A 20292-nucleotide genomic window follows, 5' to 3' on the forward strand; every position below is an offset into this window, starting at 1 on the left:
GTTGAGCCTTGGAGAAATTGTTTGAATCTCAGAGCACGTTTCAATGTTTGTTCTTGTTAGCTTCCTTCGAGAGCTTTCTTTCTTATACAATGTATGAGCTGTTGTATTATTAGGTTAGGGAAATGTCTGTTATGTATGGGGTTAATCGATATCTGTAATTGGGTTATTAAGAGACCACCCCCATGTGGTTTGGCCCCTCGAGGTCCCGGGACATATAAAAATCCGCCACCACGAGGCATATCTCTGTCTGAGCGAGGCCTAGAGGGCTTGAACAGGCAGATACAAGGATCGAACCCGCGGTGGGATAGGTACTGTAGTTGAACTGTAATGCGCTTTTGTTAAAATAAAATTTAGTTGTTTCAAGTGCTTGATGCAGTGTTTTTACTGAAACTAGACTGGGGGGGGAAGCTTGGAAATTAACAATATTACAACACAACATTACCAGGTTGATTCCACAATTGAACAGGAATCTTCAGCTTTCCCATTTTGGTTCCATGCTTCAAAATAAATCATTTCCATAAGCCCTTCCAGTGGTTATTGAAATAGAAATTAAATTGGAAATCTAAAAATAAATTTAAATGTTGGAAGTCCACGCCAGTTAATTCAGCATCTGAAAGGGAAACATTTTAAACAAAACCATTAACCAAAGCTATGATGATAGAAGACCAAATTGAATTGATTACCAACATTACATCTTAGAATGCTACTTATTCTTGTATATATTTCCAATATTTTCTGCTGTTATTTCATAGTTAGTCTGAAGCAATCATGTTATCATGTTATCATGTTATCAGTCAATGGAGGGTCTTCAACAAATCTGTCTTGTCTCCTCAGTCACACATGCAAAATGTAAATTGTACCTAAATATTCTACAGAATGTAAATTAAAGATGGACGACCTTGTACCTTAAAAAACTGGCAAACGCAAATTGCCGCACATGTCCTTTACTAAACAAGGAACTGCAGATGCTGGTTTACCAAAAAAATGGAACAAAAGTGCTGGAGTAACTCACCGGGTTAGGCAGCATCCCTGGAGAACAAGAATAGATGACATTTTGGGTCGGGACCCTTCTTTGAATTTCTACAGTGTGAAGACGGGTCCTGGCCTGAAATGTCACCTATCCATCTTATCCAGGGATTCTGTCTGACCTGCACATTGTGTTCTTTATTGGTGAACAAGTTAATGCTATTGCAATCATTTCAAAAGTAAGGCCTACGAAAGAGCGCTTATTGTAGAAGTCGGCTACATCTAAAAGCAATTTCTGAACTTCTGCAGAAAACTGCTTGTTTGTGGCTGTGCACTCCAATAACTGCTGTCACATCTTCTCCATTTTAAAGGCAAGTTCTAATATCCCCATTGTATCTTCTCATTGCAAATTCAGAGCATTCTGAAAATAAAATGTGATCATGCAGCACAATTATATAAAATCTGTGCTCTGTGATTCTTCTGTTAGTGGAAATAATTTTGTTTCCACATTCATTATCTTTATCAAATGCCTCATATGTTCCTTGGATAGCTCCTTTTATCTGTAAAACTATCGAACACATCAAGGCAAAATAATATTTGTGTAAGGATCTTGTTATTTTCTTTAGTTATTTACAGAGTATAGATATCAGTAGCGGTAATTGCTGCTCATCGCTAGTAACCCAAGTAAGGGACAGTGAGCCTCCTACTTGAAGCACGGCAGTCCACATTATATTTTTGGCAGTGTTTTTATGCACAAATGCTTTCTCACTTCTGAAACCATTAAGCGTTGATCATCTTGATGTGGGAGCAGAGCAACTGTATGTAGGTCATAGTGGATAAAGCTAGAAGGTTTCCTTCACTGCAGCACATATTTGCGTTTTTCTGGTATTCCAGCAGTGCCACGGGGCAGCCTTTTAAAACACATTTCTGCAACTTTTCACATTTTTAAACTACACCATATTTAAGGCCACGGACAATTTCTTGTGCATCTGAATGGAACAACAATTCACATTCGGAAGGATACCCTTGATAAATGGCATCAACTGCAAAGAGCAACAATCTGGTGTGAGGGAACAGCAGTGTCATCCCGCCCAGTATATTGCATCACCAGATGTGATTGTGAACTCAGCTGGATTTTGAGCATAATAAAATAACTAGTTCCAAAAACTTGTTAATTCATCCAACATTTTCTTCAGGCAACACAAACCAACTTTTTATTAAACTGGTGGGGGTGCATTACTCAGTTGGCACGAAGGATTTGTTATGGCCAAAGCCCAAACTATAAACATCCAGCACAATAAGCACTGAATTTAAATTCCTGCTAAAGTACAGAATGGCAGTGATACTTCTCGAGTTATTTGGAGGCCTGATTTCAACAAGATGCAGACACCTCTAATTAGATCCAGCACAGTCTTAATTTCTTTTTAAGGTAGTTTTGGCCCCTCATATTTTAAATCACCAAACATTGTTCGGCTGAAGAGCTTGACAAGTGATTTATTCCTGGAGCTCAGAGTTGTCAACATTGCACAAATCCTAGGTGTGAGATTTTTTGTCACATACCCGAGGCATTGTCTCACACCAAAACATAAACAAGTTAAAAGCAGCAAACGTCACTCAGACACCGACAGTGAACTTGGATTAAAGAACCTATCTGTCTTAATCCAAGTTCGCTGCCACATTATTGCTGTTGCAGCTGTTCATTGTCACTACGTTTTGGCCAAGGCTTTAAGTGCAACTGGGTTTCTCTTCAAGCAGCTACAGATAAAGAGTTTTCAGCCTTTCTGAAGTTGTTAATTAGGCTTGAGGTAAAGAATGATGAGCATTGACTGCAGAATCCACCTGCAAAGTCACATTTTAAAGATGAATACTAGTAACCTGTTTCACAGCAATTACCTATCAATAACCTCAAACTGATAGCATGCTGGGAGGTATGTTGCTGGCAGGAGTTAACAAAGCAATGTATACTTAGATACAACCAAAATAAAAGCAATCTGTCATTGCATAACGCATGAAAAATAACTGCTACCCCCAAGCTTCATTGTAATATTACTAAGATATTAATGAATTTGTCTCATCATTCCTTATTCTCTTGTTGACTACTATTTTTGGTTCTTTGGTTTTTTTTCTGTCCATTTTGACCAGGAATCTGCAATGACACTGAAAACCTTTCGTTATCCAATAGCGCCTGGGGTTTTCATGGAGAATTGATGTTATTTTCACAAACACCCAGGAAGCAAGTCTTTCCAAACTATCTTCTGCATTGTCTTTCATTGTCACTCAAAACTAAAATTAAAAGGACAACATTAATAGCTACAATTATAGATCACTGTCCTCAGAGAAGATTGCAGTTAGTACTCAGAACAGGAGAATTCTGAAGTAATTTACTTTATCCTTGACATAGTTGTGACAAAGAAATGTGTACGTTTCCGTCGGCCACAACTCCTATTTTCTTCCGTCACATAACATGGCTGAACAGAGAGCTCAATATTTGAGTAAGTAGTTGGGCGGCAAAGCGGGGCAGTTGGTAGAGGTGTGGTCTCATAGCATCGGAGACCCAGGCTCAATCCTGGCCTCAGGTGGTGTCTGAGCAGTTTTTTGCATGTTCTCCCTGTGAATACATGGGTTTCCTCTGCGTGCTCTGGTTTTCTGCCACATCCCAAGGACGTGCAGGTTTGTAGGTTAATTGGTATTTGTAAATTGCCCCTAATGTGTAGGAAATTAGGATAACGTACAACTAGTGTAATCGATTGGGTGATCGATTGTCGGCATGGACTCAGTAGGCCGAAGAGTCTGTTTCCATTGCTGTATCTCTAAATTAAACTCTGACAATGATCTCTGACCTGAAACATAAATTTTAGTTGTATATTCACAGATGCTGCCTGACATACTCATTGTTTCTGCTTTTATTTCAAATTTTCAGGGTTTTTTAAAATTTCTCTTCAGGATGTCACTTGGACTGCTTGGAAGGAGCACATGCCTAAATGTCAGATTAAAAAATGAATTGGAATGAACAATTGTAACTCAGCACAATCATTTATATTTATTTTATGACAGCTTCTACAACTGGGACACCCAAAACTCCACGTCTAATTCCAGCCCATATTATCATGTGATCACAGACAATGCTTCTGGACTCCTTTTCAAAAACAAAAGAGATCGTAAAGTAATCAATGTGGATCCAAAGGTGGGTCTGTTTTGTTGTTCTTTTCTGATCAACCCCCAAGCTACTTGATCTGTTTTCCCTTCTGAGGTTGTAAACATCACAAACATTAAAAGCTGAAAACATTAGAACACTCTTGTAGACAGACTGCACGAAAGCAAGCAATTGGCAAATTCAGATTTCAGATTCCAGCATTTTAAATTTTTGTTCCGGAGTTCCAGGATGGGCTGTTTATATTTTGCTCGACAATTAAATTAAGACGAGTACAGCTCCAAAAAAATTGGAAACACTCAAGATTTGACATGGAGCTTCATTCATTTCATTGGCAATTGCTGACAACATAATGATTTAGCAACGTAAACATGTATTAATATCACAGCTCTAATTGGAAAGGGAGTTATTCACACAAGCTGCCAAATAGACTTGCACTCTCACAAATAAGGTGATATGTAGATTAAACAAAGCATTTTTAAAGTTTGAAAAATGACGTACAGTAGATCTTGGGTTAACAAGAGGCATGTTTAAATTTTGATTACAATTATTTTCTAATATTTAAAGATATATTTTTGTAATTCACAACGTGAGGAAGGTCAATGATAGAAGATGAGAACCACTATTTTTTTTGGGGGGGAGGGGATACTGTCAGCATCAAACATGATCAACAAGTCCAGTGTAGCCAGAAACAAAATAGTTCTCTGTACGCTGCCTCAATAAGGGGGAGAGCTGTTCTGGTTACCATGTGTAACAACATTTTCAACACAACCCTTTTTATTTAATAACTACATAAATCAAAATTCCTTCATTGTACTACAGCTCTAAGCTCAGGAGAATCCCACCATGACAATGTGTTTGTTTCTTCCATTTTCTGCAACAATCAACCTTCTGAGACCAACTGTTTTTGACTGCATTATGTGATGGTCCATACCAGGGCAAAGCAATGGTTTACTGCACGTAGATATGAATTATGCTCACTTCTTGAACTATTTTTAGCTGTAACTAGCAGTATTCAGATTTTGTACAAAGACTAAAAACAGACATCCAGTTGAGTTCTGGTGGGATTTACACTACTAAAAATAATTTATAAATATGGCCTCTCCCGTGAATTGCAAGATTCACAGTTCAATGCAGCTGAACTGCAATAAAACTGGCCATGTATATGGTAGTCGGTTATTACCTATCGAGCTTTTCAAAGCATATTGTGACAAATAGAATGACGCAGAACGGTACAACACAGGAACAGGCCCTTCGGCCCACAGTGACAGGGCAAAACATGATGCCAAGTAAAAATAATCTACTCTTCCTGCACATGATCCATATCCCTCCATTCCCTCCATCTGCCTATCTAAAAGCTTTCTGTAAATGGGGAGACCAGAATTGCACATAATACTCCAAATATAACCTAACCAATGTCCTATAAATCTGCAACATGGCTTCCTGACTCTTATACTCATTGATAGATAGACAATAGGTGCAGGAGTAGGACATTCGGCCCTTCGAGCCAGCGCCGTCATTCAATGTGATCATGGCTGATCATCCATTTATAGAGCCCTAAGAACTCTATATAACTCTCTTTTGAATGCATCCAGTGAATCGGCCACCACTGCCTTCTGAGGAAGAGAATTCCACAAATTCACAACTCACTGTGTGAAAACATTTTTCCTCATCTCAGTTCTAAATGGCCGACCCGTTATTCTTAAACTGTGGCTCTTGGTTCTGGATTCTCCCAACATCGGGAACATTTCCTGCATCTAGCGTGTCCAATCCCTTAAAAATGTTATATGTTTCTATAAGATCCCCTCATCCTAAATTCCAGCGCATACAAGCCCAGTCGCTCCATTCTTTCATCATATGACAGTCCCACCATCCCGGGAATTAACATCGTGAACCTAAGCTGCACTCCCTCAATAGCAAGAATGTCCTTCCTCCAATTAGGAGACCAAAACTGCACACAATACTCCAGGTGTTGTCTCGCCACAACTGAAGAAGGACCTTTTTGCTCCTATACTCAACTCCTCTCGTTATGAAGGTCAACATGAGCTTTCTTCACTGCCTGCTGTACCTGCATGCTTACTTTCAGTGACTGATGTACAAGGATACCCAGGTCTCGTTGTACTTCCCCTTTTCCTAACCTGACACCATTTAGCTAATAATCTGCCTTCCTGTTCTTGCCACCAAAGTGGATAACCTCATATTTATCCACATTATATTGCATCTGCCAAGCATCTGCCCACTCACCCAACCTGTCCAAGTCACCCTGCATCCTCACAGCATTCTCTTCACAGTTCACACTGCCACCCAGCTGTGTCATCTGCAAATTTGCTAATGTCACTTTTAATTAATTCATCTAAATCATTAATGTATATTGTAAATAGCTGCAGTCCTAGCACCGGGCATTGCGGCACCCCACTAGTCACTGCCTGCCATTCTGAAAGGGACCCATTAATCCATACTCTTGGTTTCCTGTCTGCCAACCAATTTTCTATCCTTGTCAGTACCCTACCTCCAACACCATGTGCTCTAATTTTGCCCACTCATCCCCTGTGTGGAACTTTATCAAAGGCATTTGAAAGTCTAGGTACACTACATCCACTGGCTCTCCCTTGTTCAATTTACTTGTTACATCCCCAAAAACTCCAGAAGATTTGTTAAGCATGATTTCCCCTTCGTAAATCCATGCTGGCTTGGACTGATCCTGTTACTGCTATCCAAATGTGCCGCTATTTCATGTTTAATAATTGACCCGCATCTTCCCCACCACTGATGCCAGGCTAACTGGTCTATAATTCCCTGCTTTCTCTCTCCCTCTTTTCTTTAAAAGTGGGATAACATTAGCTACCCTCCAATCCACAGGAACTGATCCAGATACTCAATGCCCCAACTAATAAAGGCAAGCATATCTTATGCCCTTTTTGCCACTTTGAGGGGGCTATGGACTCTGACCTCCCACTGAACATCATTGTAGTTAAGGGTATTGTCATTAACTATATTCTTTCCCCTTATAGACAAACATAGACACAAAAAGTTGGAGTAACTCAGTGGGACAGGCAACATCACTGGAGAGAAGGAATGGGTGACGTTTCAGGTCGAGACCCTTTGTCAGACCAATGATCACAGGAAAGGGAATCGAGAGATATTGACAATGATGTAGAGAGATATAGAATAATGAATGAAAGATATGATAAAGGAAACAGGCCACTGTTAGCTTTTGGTTGGGTGAAACCGAGAAGCTGGTGCAACTTGGGTGAGGGAGCAATGGAGAGAGAGGAAATGCCGCGTTGGGCTGTAAGCTGCCCAAGCGAAATATGAGATGCTGTTCCTCAAATTTTTTTCCTCCATTGTCAGAGTGAGGCTAAACTTAAATTGGATGAAAAGCATCTCATATTTCGCTTGGGCAGCTTACAGCGCAATGGTATGAATATTGATTTCTCTAACTTCAGGTAGCCCCGGCATTCTCCCTTTCTCCAAACGTCCCCCACCCAAGTTGCACCAGCTTCTCGTTTTCACCCAACAAACAGCTAACAATGGCTTGTTTCCTTTATCATCATTACTGTTTTGCATATCTTTCATTCAGCATTCTATATCTCTCTGCATCATCGTCTATATCTCTCGTTTCCCTATCCTGTGACTTTCAGTCTGAAGAAGGGTCTCGATCCGAAACATTACCCATTCCTTCTCTCTAGAGATGCTGCCTGTCCCGCTGACTTACTCCAGCTATTTGTGTCTATCTTTGTTTTAAACCAGCATCTGCAGTTCCTTCCTACACATTATTTCCCCTTATATTCAATGACCCAAAGTGCAACACCTCACACGTGCTCAGATTAAACTCCATCTTCCATTTCTCATTGATATCTCATTGTATACTTTGATAACCTCCCTCACTATCTGCAATTCCACCAATTTTATTATCATCTGAAAATTAACTAAGCAACACACCAACTTCGGCGAGGAGTCTAAGGAGAGAGGGAGAGAAGGTAAAGCTATAGTCTGTTGTGCCTGTTGTATAGCCTGTTTTGCGTTATTGTTCTGCTTTTTGTTTCTCGTTTCAGTGCAGTAGAGATGGCAGGTAGAATGTTTTCTCTTGCAGTATATGGGAAGTCAGGGAAACCGCTGGTATCCCCGATGACCACACTTGTAATTGTATCCAGGTGCGGTTCGGTGCAGCCTTTATTAGGTAACTGTAACTGCAGTAGCAGGACCTCAGGATTAGGGCGAATGAGAGCTTCTTAGATAAGTTTTATAATGAGGTGGTCATGCCTAAGGTCCAGGAAGAGAGTATGTGGATGACCACATGGAAGGGTGGTAGGCGAAGAGTGCAGCTGACCCCTGTGGCCATTCTCCTTCAAAACGGGTATACAATTTTGGATATTGTTGGGGGTAATGACCCGTCAGAGTTGAGCAACAGTATCATTATCAGTAGCTTTGATCTTGGCTCTGAGGCACAGCAGGGATGGGTGATGTCAGGCAAAGCCTCTTTAATTAGGTGACTCTTTAATTAGGAGGACGAACAGGAGATTCTGTGGCAGTAATCGAGACTCGAGGACGGTGGATCCAGGATTGCCTCCCTGGTGCCAGGGTTCAGGATGTCTCAGAGCAGCTAGATGACATTCTCAAGGGGCAGGGTGAATGACCGGAAGTCGTTGTGCATGTTGGCACAAATGACATAAATAGAAAAAGGGATGAGGTCCTGCAAAATGATTATAGGAAGTTAGAAAAAGGTTGCGAAGCAGGACATCCAGAGTAAGGATATCCAGATTACACCCAGTGCCATGTGCTAGTGAAGGTAGGGACAGGAAAATAGGACAGGTGAATGCATGGCTGAGGAGTTGATGCAAGGGGCAGGGTTTCAGATTTTTGGAACATTGGGATCTCTTCTTGGGTAAAGCTGACCTGTACAAGAACAATGCAGTTGCACCTGAACCAGAGGGGCCTAATATTCTGGTAGGCTGGTTTGGTAGTTCTACTTGGGTGGGTTTGAACTACATTTGCTGGGGCGGGGTTGCAGGACTGAGGCAGGTAAGAGGCTGGGAATCAGTGTGGATTGTGATGGATGAAAGTTCAGTGGACAGAAAAGATATACGAGGAAGGACTGGTGGATTAAATTGCATTTATTTTAATGCAAGTGGCCTCATGGGTAAGGCGGATGAACTTAGGGTGTGGATAAGTACATGTGACTGGGATGCTGTAGCCATTACGAAAACCTGGCTAAAGAGGGACAGGACTGGCAGCTTAATGCTTCAGGGTACAGATGCTGCAGGTGAGATAGGGATGGGGGTAAAAGAGGAGGGGGTGTTGACTTATTGATTAAGGAGAATGTCACAGTAGTAGTTCAAGATGGTTCATCCAGTGAGTCTGCAAGGGTGGAGCTAAGAAATAACAAGGGAATAATTACCTTGTTGGGAGTGTACGACAGGCCCCCAAATAGTTAACAGAAATTGAAGGAGAAAATATGCCATGAGATTGCAGGCAGCTGTAAGGTTAATAAAGTAGTCATAGTGGGAGATTGTAACTTTCCCAATATAGACTGGGACTGTCATAGTACTAAGGATTTGGGTGGGGTGGAATTTGTAAAATGTATTCAGGAAAGTTTCCTCAGACAATATGTAGAGGGCCCTATACAGGAGAGGGCAAAGCTGGATCTACTCTTAGGAAATTGGGACGGGCAAGAGACTGAAATATGGTGGGTACCTTTTGCGACCAATGATCACTGTTCTATTAGCTTTAAGACAGTTATGGATAAAGACAGGGCAGTCCACGTGTTAAAATGCTGAATTGGGCCAAGGCTAACTGATGGTATTAAACAGGAACTTGCTAAAGTTGATTGGAATAGGTTGTTTGCTGACAAAGGAACATCTGGGAAATGGGATATTTTTAAAAGTGTGGTGACAGGAGTTCATGCCATGCATGTTTCTGTAAGAGTGAAGGGCAACACAGGTGGGAGTAAGGTAGCTTGATGAATGAAATTGAGGTTCTGATCGGGTAAACGAAGGAGGCATGAGGCAGGTATAGGAAGCTGGGATCAAGTGTATCCCTGGAGGAGTTTCGGGAACTGTGGAGTACACTAAAGAAGGATATCAGAAGGACAAAAAGGGGGCAGGAGATAGTTCTGGCAGATAATATTAAGTGATTTCGAAAGAGATTTTATTAATACATTAAGGGAAAGAGGGTGACTAGAGAGAGAAAAGGGCCACAAAGAAGTCAAAGTAGACATCTCTGTGCTGAGCTGAAGGAGATGGACAAGGTCAAAATTAGTATGATAAGCTGCGTTTCTTTCCTTCTCACTTCTGAGGTAAGGTCTTCAACCTGAAACGTTAACTCTGTTTCTCTTTCAACAGTTTAATTCTGGCCGGCTGCCTATTGCCATAATTTTCTGGTTTTATTTTTGATTTCCAGCAATAGAGTGTTCAGATTTTCAAGCGATTCTACAACCTGACTTTCCCTGGTCATTCTATAGGGTCTGTTATCATGAACCGGCATTTTGCTCAGCAAGGTAGATGACTTAAAGAAAGACGCACAGTAATGGGGGCGGGATTTATCCTGTCTTTCAGTCCAGAATAACATTGTGTGTTGAAAGTATAGAATAGGCCTAAAGGTAGAATTTCAATTACTGGAACCACAAATTGTTTTCTCTGTGGAGGAGCAATAGTTTCTTGTGCTATATGCAGAACCTGTTCAATAAATATTTCTAGTTTACCTGTTTATAGATAGGACAGCAGAGTTATTAAAAAAAAATCTGCATACAACTGTTGGTTCCTTGAAATAACCCTAGATTACATTCTGTGTTTTTTAAAGACCATTCAGCATGTAAAATATAAAGTTATGAAAGGGATAGATAAGGTAGAGAATCAGATTTCCATTGTGGAAATGCCAAAGGCTGGAGGGCATAACTTTAAGGTGAAAGGGGCAAAGCTTGAAGTAGATGTGTGGGGCAAGGTACATTTTACACAGAAGCTGATGGGTGCCTGGAATGCCTGGATTTAAGAAGCTTTTAGATGAGTGCATGGATATGCAGGGGATGGACGGGTATGGAGCATGTACAGGTAGATGTGATTAATTTATCTTGACATCATGTTCAGCACAGACTCTGTGGGCCGAAGGGCCTGTTCCTGTGTTTTACTTTTCTGTGTTCTATATTTAATACATTGATAAAAGAGCCTTTAAGTTAAAGACAAGTTAATCTTTGAAATATTATCCAAGCTGATACCATGTATTTCTAAACAGCATTTTATTATTTTGGCAGGCATCTCCTGGGGATAATACCACTCGAAGTTTAATTGAAACTGAACTTTATGTTCAAGTTGTCATCTATGATCACATCACCAGAAGAAAGACCTGAGCATCTTAGAACAAGAAAAGAATGACCCATGTTTTACTTGTAATTCTTTTCACCCAAAGGGTTGTTTAATCATTTGTAAAATCTGTGGGAAATCAATAAAGATGCAAGGATATTTATTGTTTTTCTTATATTAATGCTTTTTTTTCAATTTTGCTATAAGCCAACTGTTGGAGAAAGCGATGCTTTTTTTTAGTTTAGGGATATAGCGCGGAAACAGGCCCTTTGGCCAACCGAGTCCGTGCTGATCAGCGATCTCCACACACTAACACCATCCTACACACACTAGGAACAACTTAGAATTATACCACGCCAATTATCCTACAAACCTGTACGTCTTTGGAGAGTGGGAGGAAACCGGAGCACCCGAAGAAAACACCTGCAGGTCACGGGGGAGTACATGCAAAATCCATACAAACAACACCCATAGTCGGGATCGAACCCAGATCTCCGGAGCTATAAGGCAACTACTTTAACATTGCACCACCGTGCCGCCCTATTATTACCTATATTGTATAAAAGTGATATGTGGCAGCAAGGGGGTACCAGTACATGGCAAATTTTATTGCAAAGTAAGTTTATTCCTTTCCTGCTATGCTTTTGGTTTGCTCAAATGAATACTATTTCTGGAGGACTTACAGCAACTTTTACTCACACTATTAGACATTAAAGAAGGAAAGCCAAGCATAGACTTTTTCTCTGACCTCCCCCCCTCATTCCTGGATGTACTGTATATGTCCAACAAACAGACACCCTCTTGCAACCTCCTTGCACATCATAACTGAGATTGGGGATAAGTAACTGGCTGAATCCAATGCCCGCCAATCCATAATGCTCTACGCGAAGTAATAAACAATTGGTGACCATTAAAGGCCTGATCTGAATACACTTACGTAGAGGACAAATGGGTCGTAACCAAAACTGATCTCTGGAAGACAAAGCAGGAAAATGGGAGGAGGAAGCAAGAAAGAGGACAGATGACAAATGTCCACATAATATTCTGAGAAGATGTCAGGCTGAATATGAAAATACAGAAGAAAAGTGGAAAACATAAATGAGACAAAACAAAGTATGAGAGCCCTTGCTGTCTCCTCCCCTTCCTTAACCCTCTAGCTGTCTCCTCCCGCCCTCCCATCCGCCCGCCCTCGGGCTCCTCCTCCTCCTCCCCTTTTTCTTCCTTCTCCCCCCCCCCCCACCCCCCATCAGTCTGAAGAAGGGTTTCGGCCCGAAACGTCGCCGATTTCCTTCGCTCCATAGATGCTGCTGCACCCGCTGAGTTTCCCCAGCAATTTTGTGTACCTTCGATATTCCAGCATCTGCAGTTTCTTTTTGAACAAAGTATGAGAGCCGATTGGTGGTTGATATGAAAAGTAATTCAAAGTTTTCCACAAACAGATTATCACTGCATCGTAAAGTGAGTGATAGATTGATTAAAGCCATAACAATAACCTCTTGGTGGATGGAAAATAATGGCTGAATGAGAATTCTTTTTTTTAAGTTTTTAACCAAGGAAAACTAATTTGCTAAAACTATGGTAAATCAGTAGGTTATTGGGAAACTAGAGGAGATAAAGAGGAAGAATTGAAATGATGGATACTAAAAATTATTAAATTACCCAGTCCCAATTGCTGAGAGAACATAGAAAAGAAGGTGAAAAGGAGCTGGCCACAATGTTGCAAACCTCCTCACACATACTCTCTAATGGCCAGTTCTCACGGTGCGACCTGAAGCAAGATGTCACCCGAGTGAAGTGGTCGTGGTCCAGCACGAATTCCGCACGATAAAGAGTTCCCACGATAAAGAGTTCCCACGGTACTCGGCATTCCTGTTATTTGTGCGAGTGACTTGTCCGTCTCCCGATCTTTCCCGTTAATCTTGAATGAACATCGTGGACTGTAGTGTTGTTAATCACGTGGCACAAATGATGTTACTTTTTTTCACACACTATATTGGTTTTTTTTCACCCGAGCTCTTTAATGAGCTGAAGAATAATCTTTTTTTTAGACAAATGTTGTTTGGTGTGATGCACCTTCTCTCAATATGTGCAAGAAGTCGTCTTTTTATTTTGTCAAATAGGAATAAAGACTGTGTCTCACATTGACCGTGATGATTGTCTTATTTTATTATCTACTGAGAGGTGAAACTTTCAGTCTGAAGAAGGCTCTCGACCCGAAACGCCACCCGTTCCTTCTCTCCAGAGATGCTGCCTGTCCCGCTGAGTTGCTCCAAGCAACTGGTGTCTATCTTCAAAGGACTGACCACCGGGCTGGATGTCGGGGCTGGTGTGTTGCGTTTCACAGACCGAACTGTCCAATTAATAGTAACAGATGGGCACTCCCTCTCAACCACATTCTCTTGCCTTCTCCCCATAATCTCCTGACAGCCGCACTAATCAGGAATGTATCTATCTCTGCCCCTATTCTTCACCCTTTTGACAGTAGTTTTGTTTTATTGGAGACGCGGGAGACAGCGGATGCTGGAATACTGAGCAAAACACGAAGTGCTGGAGGAACTCGGTACATTTGTGTTTAAGAAGGAACTGCAGATGCTGGAAAATCGAAGGTACACAATAATGCTGGAGAAACTCAGCGGGTGCAGCAGCATCTATGGAACGAAGGAAATAGGCAACGTTCCTAGTTAGCCGGCGCCTGAGACTGAGCCAAGCAATGTCCAGACCTGACTTCAACACAAAGTGATGGAGGAACTCAAAGGGTCAGGCTCGTCCAACGCTCTGTGTTTTGCTCGTGATTCCTCCATCTGCAGTTCCTCGTGTCTACAGACCAGATTTGCCACTTGACTCCGAGATGACCATCACAGAGCATGCGGAAGGTAGACACGAAATGCTGGAGTAACACAGCGGGACGGGCAGCATCTCTGGAGAGAAGGAATGTGTGACGTTTCAGTTAGAGACCCTTCTTCAGAGTCTCGTCCCGAAACGTCACCCATTCCTTTTATCCAGATGCTGCCCGTCCATGATGTTATGTCTGTCTCCAGTATTACTGTGTCTATCATCGGCGCAAACCAACATCTACAGTTCTTTCCGACACATTATGATTAGAGGATACCATCTCGCCATCACTCGGATTACCCGCTTCATTTCCAAAACATTGCCACCTCTCTTTACTTTGCTTACTGAAGCCTGATCCTTGTCAGACCCAGTGCTCTATCGCCCAGCCTCTCATCTTTCAATCGGGTTCGGCCAGGAAGGAACTGCAGATGCTGGATTAAAACAAAGATAGACACAACATGTAGCTCAGCGGGACAAGCAGCATATCAGAAGGGTCTCGACCCGAAATGTCACCCATTCCTTCTCCCCAGAGATGCTGCCTGCCGTCGAGTTACTCCAGCATTCTCTTTAAACCGGCATCTGCTGTTCCTTCCGACACATGCACAAGAAATAGGCAACTTTTCGGGCCGAAACGTTGCCTATTTCTTTCGTTCCATAGATGCTGCTGCACCCGCTGAGTTTCTCCAGCATTTGTGTGTGGGGGTGGGAGTTTGGGGGAGGGGGGGGGGGGGGGGGGAGAGATAAGGCAGTCTGAAGAAAGGGTCGCATGTCCATTTCCCTCCGTAGATGCTGCCTGGCCCGCGGAGTTCCTCCAGTCCTAGAAACTGCTTTAGACAAAAAGAGACACAAACTGCTGGAGTAAAATAGCTCAGCAAGTGAGGTACCTGAACACTCAAAAATGAAAAAGAATGAAAATGTGATTATTTCACCTCCCTTCAACTATTTTGTTTTTCAGCATGAGAGGGATTATAACATTAGAGACATTCATCTTGTAGTGATGTGTTAATGAAGAATTGCAGACATCAATCTGATAGTAAAAAATATATTTATTTAACAATGAGGTAAAACAAGCACTGACAATCAAACTGCTCAGTTACTCACCGTTCGCAGGAGTTCCCACGGTACCCGCAAGAGTTATTACGGATATCGCACGGGCCACTGCGTTCATACAATGTTGCAACGCTCACCAAAAAGTGCTCTAGGCACTCTTGGAGAAATTCACACGACTACCTGCCGTTAGCGCCACGAGGTCCTTGGTGGTCCACGGATGCCGTACTGCTATCGCAGAAGGTTCCCACGATGTTAAATCTTGTTAAGTCTTGCTTCAGGTCACACAGTGAGAAAGCCCTTTAAGTTATGTGCCCAACCTATGGGACATATGAACGAGCATTAGGAAGACCAGTGGGTTTAATGGCGAGGGGTTTGCTGATTCCTGAGAGGCTGTAGGCATTCTCTGCCAGATTGGTACGTGGCATTTCTGCTTTCCTTCTCTCCAAGCTGAAAGAATCAACGGCTGGGTTGAGTCGAGCAGAGCTGGGAGCGCTAAGCAGACTTAGTCGCTCACCTCCCGAGTCAGCGAGGCCAGCTGGCGGCCGCTCTTCTATCACCTGTTCGCTCTCCCATCACAGCTGCTTCTGTGATCCTCTCCCACGTATTGTTTTTGTTCATTTCCAATTTACGAGCAGTTTGGTTTATAAATAATCCTCAGGAATGGAATCCTGTTGTAACCTGGGGACTACTTTACCTCACACGAATGGGGCCAAAGTACAGGATATTTGCAAACATTGTAGCATAGTTCAAAGAAAGAAAAATTGATGAAGCTGAATTACTGCAGCCTGCCCGATCACTCTGATGAAGAGTCAGCTTTTTGATACAATAATGTTGGAGAAAATTAACAGCCACCTGGACAAACATTCACTAATAAATGGAACAACACAGATTTGTTGGGATCACTTTGCATTTGGCTAACATGGTTAATGTAACGAAGAGTTTAGGTAGAAGAGGTTGGAAGTTGATTGACAGGGGAGAACAGATCTGAAGTGCCCGGCAAAGAATCAGAAGGAGAAACAATTCTCACACCACAGTTGGGATTTGAAATAAGGCATACAGGTCAAGTAATGGCCTTCAAAAGGTAATTGTATAAATGTTTTTAAATAAAATGCATGGACTGAGGAAAGATCAGGAGTGTAGGTCCAACTCAGTTTATGGTGAAAGAGCCGATCAGTCTCAATTAGGAAATTGATTATTTCCATGCTGTACAGGTCCATGGTTCAATGATAGTTAACGAGGCAGGTAAAAATTGCTTTATCCTTAGATTCTTATTAAAATACCATGCATATAAACCAACTATTGTAAAGATGCCTGATGTGTTTCGGACTTTGGGTTTCATTACAATGCTGTAATGAGTACATTATTGCACAAACTTTGGGATACTTTGAAATACCGTTTGATGATTTCCAGATGCTTCAATACATTGTTGCAGCATTCAAGCAAATTAATTAAACTCTACAACCCTATTTATGTAACTACAGAACTTCTGTCAAACATATGTAATGCACCTTGACCTTCAATGGTAATTATGATGGTATTATTTTTCTTTGATAAATGGGACCAATTGTTAACCTGCTTAATATCAACATTTAAAAGTTTTATTTTGTAAAAAAGATATTTCTAGATTTTAAATCCTGAAAGTCCTCCGCAGAATAATCTGTCGACAAAGGGCATTTTCAAAAGGAAATTTTCAAAATATCTCAATAAATATTAAATCCACAACGTAAACAATCTGCTCGACCATTTTGACTTGCGTAATGTTCATTTTGATGACTGCTGGAACAGTTTACTTTTCCATTTAACAGAATTGGCATACATCATAAAAATGTATAGATTTGGACAGTAATTGTGAAGATGTAAAGATGTTTCAGGAAAACTCCTTTTTCCTCATTCACGATTATTAGTTTTGAAAGCACATGTTTTATTTACATTGGCAATCAGCAGTTTGAAAAACTTCACCTCTGTCTAAATCAGATGAATTTCCAACAGGTCCAAGAAGATCATCACTTGATACATATACCTCTCCCCTCTCCTTTCAGCATTTTGAAGGAATGACTCTCCTCACAACTCCCTGGTCTACTCCATTGACTCCACCTGCCACTCCCTATCATATATGGCACTATCCTATCCAGCCTCAGGAGATTCAACATCTATTCTTTCATTCCTTCCCAGGGATCCAGGTGAATTAATGCTTTATTTGTTCTTCTTCCAACCTGGCGAACTTCATTCAATGTGCACCATGTGGCTTTCTGTACAATGGAGAAACCAAACTCACTTTCAGTTCACAGGTGTGACCCAGAGCTTCCCATTGCCCACCACGTTAGTTCATTGGTCTTTGATCTTTTTGTCTGTGGCATCTTGAAGTGTTACACAGCTCAAATTAAGGTAAAGGAAAAAGAATGTAAAGGAAAATGTCTACCCCTAGTGTACCCTGTTTTGGACCCATTCACAGGAGAAGTTTCATGCCCCTGATAATCATAGGTGCAGACACACACAGAAAGATTCTAAAACCTCAGATTGCAACAAACTAGAGGTGCTCATGTTTAGAAATGACATAATCAAAAAGGACATGTCAAAAGTTTATAAAAGTAGCAAAGTAGAATATACATTAGCTATCAAAACAAATGTAACCATATAATATTTAATCCTTTTAAAATCCTCAGTTGCATATTTAACTCAAGATCTGTTGTTTATTCTCATAGTTGCTACAGATTTTTTAAGTAATCCTTCGGACGACCAATAGTAATTTAATGAGTTTTTCAGGAACTCATGTTGTCTCTTGGAATTCCCTCCCTGAACATCTCAGGCTGTGAATACCAGGCTGCTGCCAGCATTTCTCAATGCAACTAGGTTCATGATACCATGTACAAACATGGGAGTCCTTGACATGCTGACTGTTCGTATTGGCAATTTCTCAATTCCACTCCAACAGTACACTCCCCATTGAGTCAACAATTAGACTTGCATTACATCTCCAGGACTTACATGTGGAATTCTGCCCAATGAACCTATGAATGGCAAGTGATGGGAGCTGAATTAGGTCATTCAACCCATCAAGTCTGCTTCGCCATTCAATCATGGCTGATCGCACCCTGCTAACCCCATTCTCCTGCCTTTTCCCCATAACCTCTGACACCTGTACTAATCAACAATATACATTAAAATGAATCAATTCTGTTTACTTAAATGTTTCAAGTCATTTTGAATGTTTTATTTGTTTTACAATTTTTTAATGTATAAAAATGTTTACATATTTTAACATTTTTAAAAACTTTTTGGAATGTATCGGAATGCTTCTAAATATTAAGGATATTCAGAAAGATTAATTGTTTTTTGGCATGATTGACAGCTGACAGATTACAAGTTTACAAGAATGTTTGGGTTTACAAGAATGATCCCAAGAATGAGTAGGTTAACATATGATGAGCGTTTGATACAATACAATACAATACAATACAATACAATACAATACAATACAATACAATACAATACAATACCTTTTATTTGTCATTTGAACCTCACATGAGGTTCAAACGAAATTTGATTTCTGCAGCCATACAAAAAAAGAACCAAGACACACACCAACACAATTCAATTCACATAAACATCCATCACAGTGAGTCCTCCTCACTGTGATGGAAGGCAAAACTTAAACATATCTCTCCCCTGCACTCCCCTCTCCCCCCCATGTCAGAGTCAAAGACAGAGTCAAAGCCTGGGGCTGTATTTGCAGGAGTTTAGAAGAATGAGGGGGTCCTCATTGAAATCTACAGAATAGTGAAAGGCTTGGATAGAGTTGATGTGGAGAGGATGTTTCCACTAGTGAGAGTCAACGATTAGAGGTCATAGCCTCAGAATTAAAGGGCATTATTTTAGGGAGGTGGAATTTCTTTAGTCAGAGGGTGGTGAATCTGTAGAATTCTTTGCCACAGTAGCCTGTGGAGGCCAAGTCAGTGGATATTTTAAAGGCAGAGATAGATAGATTCTTGATTAGTACGGGTGTCAGAGGTTATGGGGAGAAGCAGGGGAATGGGGTTAGGAGGGAGAGATAGATCAGCTATGATTGAATGGTGGAATAGTTTTGGTGGGCCGAATGGCTCAATTCTACTATCACATTGAAGTGGGAAGATCAAGTTGCTCTGGTTAATGTTGGATCAATAATATTGCAATAGCAATAAATATGCAAGGTATTGAGGGATATGGATCACATGCTTGCAGAAGAGATTAGTTTAACTTGGCATCATGTCCAGCATGGTCATTGTGGTCCAAAATGCCTTTTCCTGTCTTGTATTGTTCTATTTTCTAGGATCTACAAATGGATAAGAACTTTTATCAGAGCAAGTGAGAACTATAAAACAAATCAGGACTTCTGAGGTTATAAATTTTGGATAATGTGCCACATGTGCTATAAACTTGAATACAGTGGACAGATTTGGAAGTTATACACTTGGATGAAGGAATGGTGTGAGAAAGAGGGTATCTATTCCTTGGTACACGTGCATGGGTACCTGGATAGGAAGGACTATGACAGTGCAATGATTCCAGACTTCAATTGAAATGGGTTAGGATCGGGGTTCTTGCAAAAAATATCATATGGCAACTTTAAACGACAAAATAGGAGAGGCAGGATTTCAATTGGAGAGGTGTTAGAAGTGATAAACTTAAAATAAATAGAATGTCTCAATGGTTAGTATTTGGGCATCCGGTTCTACCTTTGAATGGAAAGGTTAAAAAGAAGTACAGCATATCAATGAGGAGCAACAAAAAAGCTTATGAACAAAAAGGTGTGTGGCCCAATTAAACTTTCTTTGTACAAAATATCAGAATATAAAACAAACCGAAAATTCAACTTTGGGAGATTAGGACCAAAGATCTCTATGATCTTTGATTAGGACTTTGTAACCATTACTGAGACACAGCTGCAAGATAATCAGAACTGAGAACTGGGAGTTTTTGGTTATAATCACTCTGTACATTAATGTATTTCCCCACAACCCT

At 41.0% G+C, this 20292-nt stretch overlaps 1 protein-coding gene across 1 annotated transcript in view; it reads left to right on the forward strand.

The window, feature by feature from the left end:
- cfap299 (cilia and flagella associated protein 299) overlaps positions 1-11587 on the forward strand; it is a 713772-nt gene extending 702185 nt beyond the window's left edge. The window contains exons 5-6 of the mRNA XM_033024019.1: positions 4021-4150; positions 11364-11587. Of these exons, the coding sequence (XP_032879910.1) occupies positions 4021-4150; positions 11364-11459 (226 nt within the window). The 3' untranslated portion in view covers positions 11460-11587. The remainder of the gene's footprint in view (positions 1-4020; positions 4151-11363) is intronic.
- The last annotated feature ends 8705 nt before the right edge of the window (positions 11588-20292 follow it).

The sequence above is a fragment of the Amblyraja radiata genome, chromosome 1, assembly GCF_010909765.2.
Source record: "Amblyraja radiata isolate CabotCenter1 chromosome 1, sAmbRad1.1.pri, whole genome shotgun sequence".
NCBI classification, from domain to species: domain Eukaryota; kingdom Metazoa; phylum Chordata; class Chondrichthyes; order Rajiformes; family Rajidae; genus Amblyraja; species Amblyraja radiata.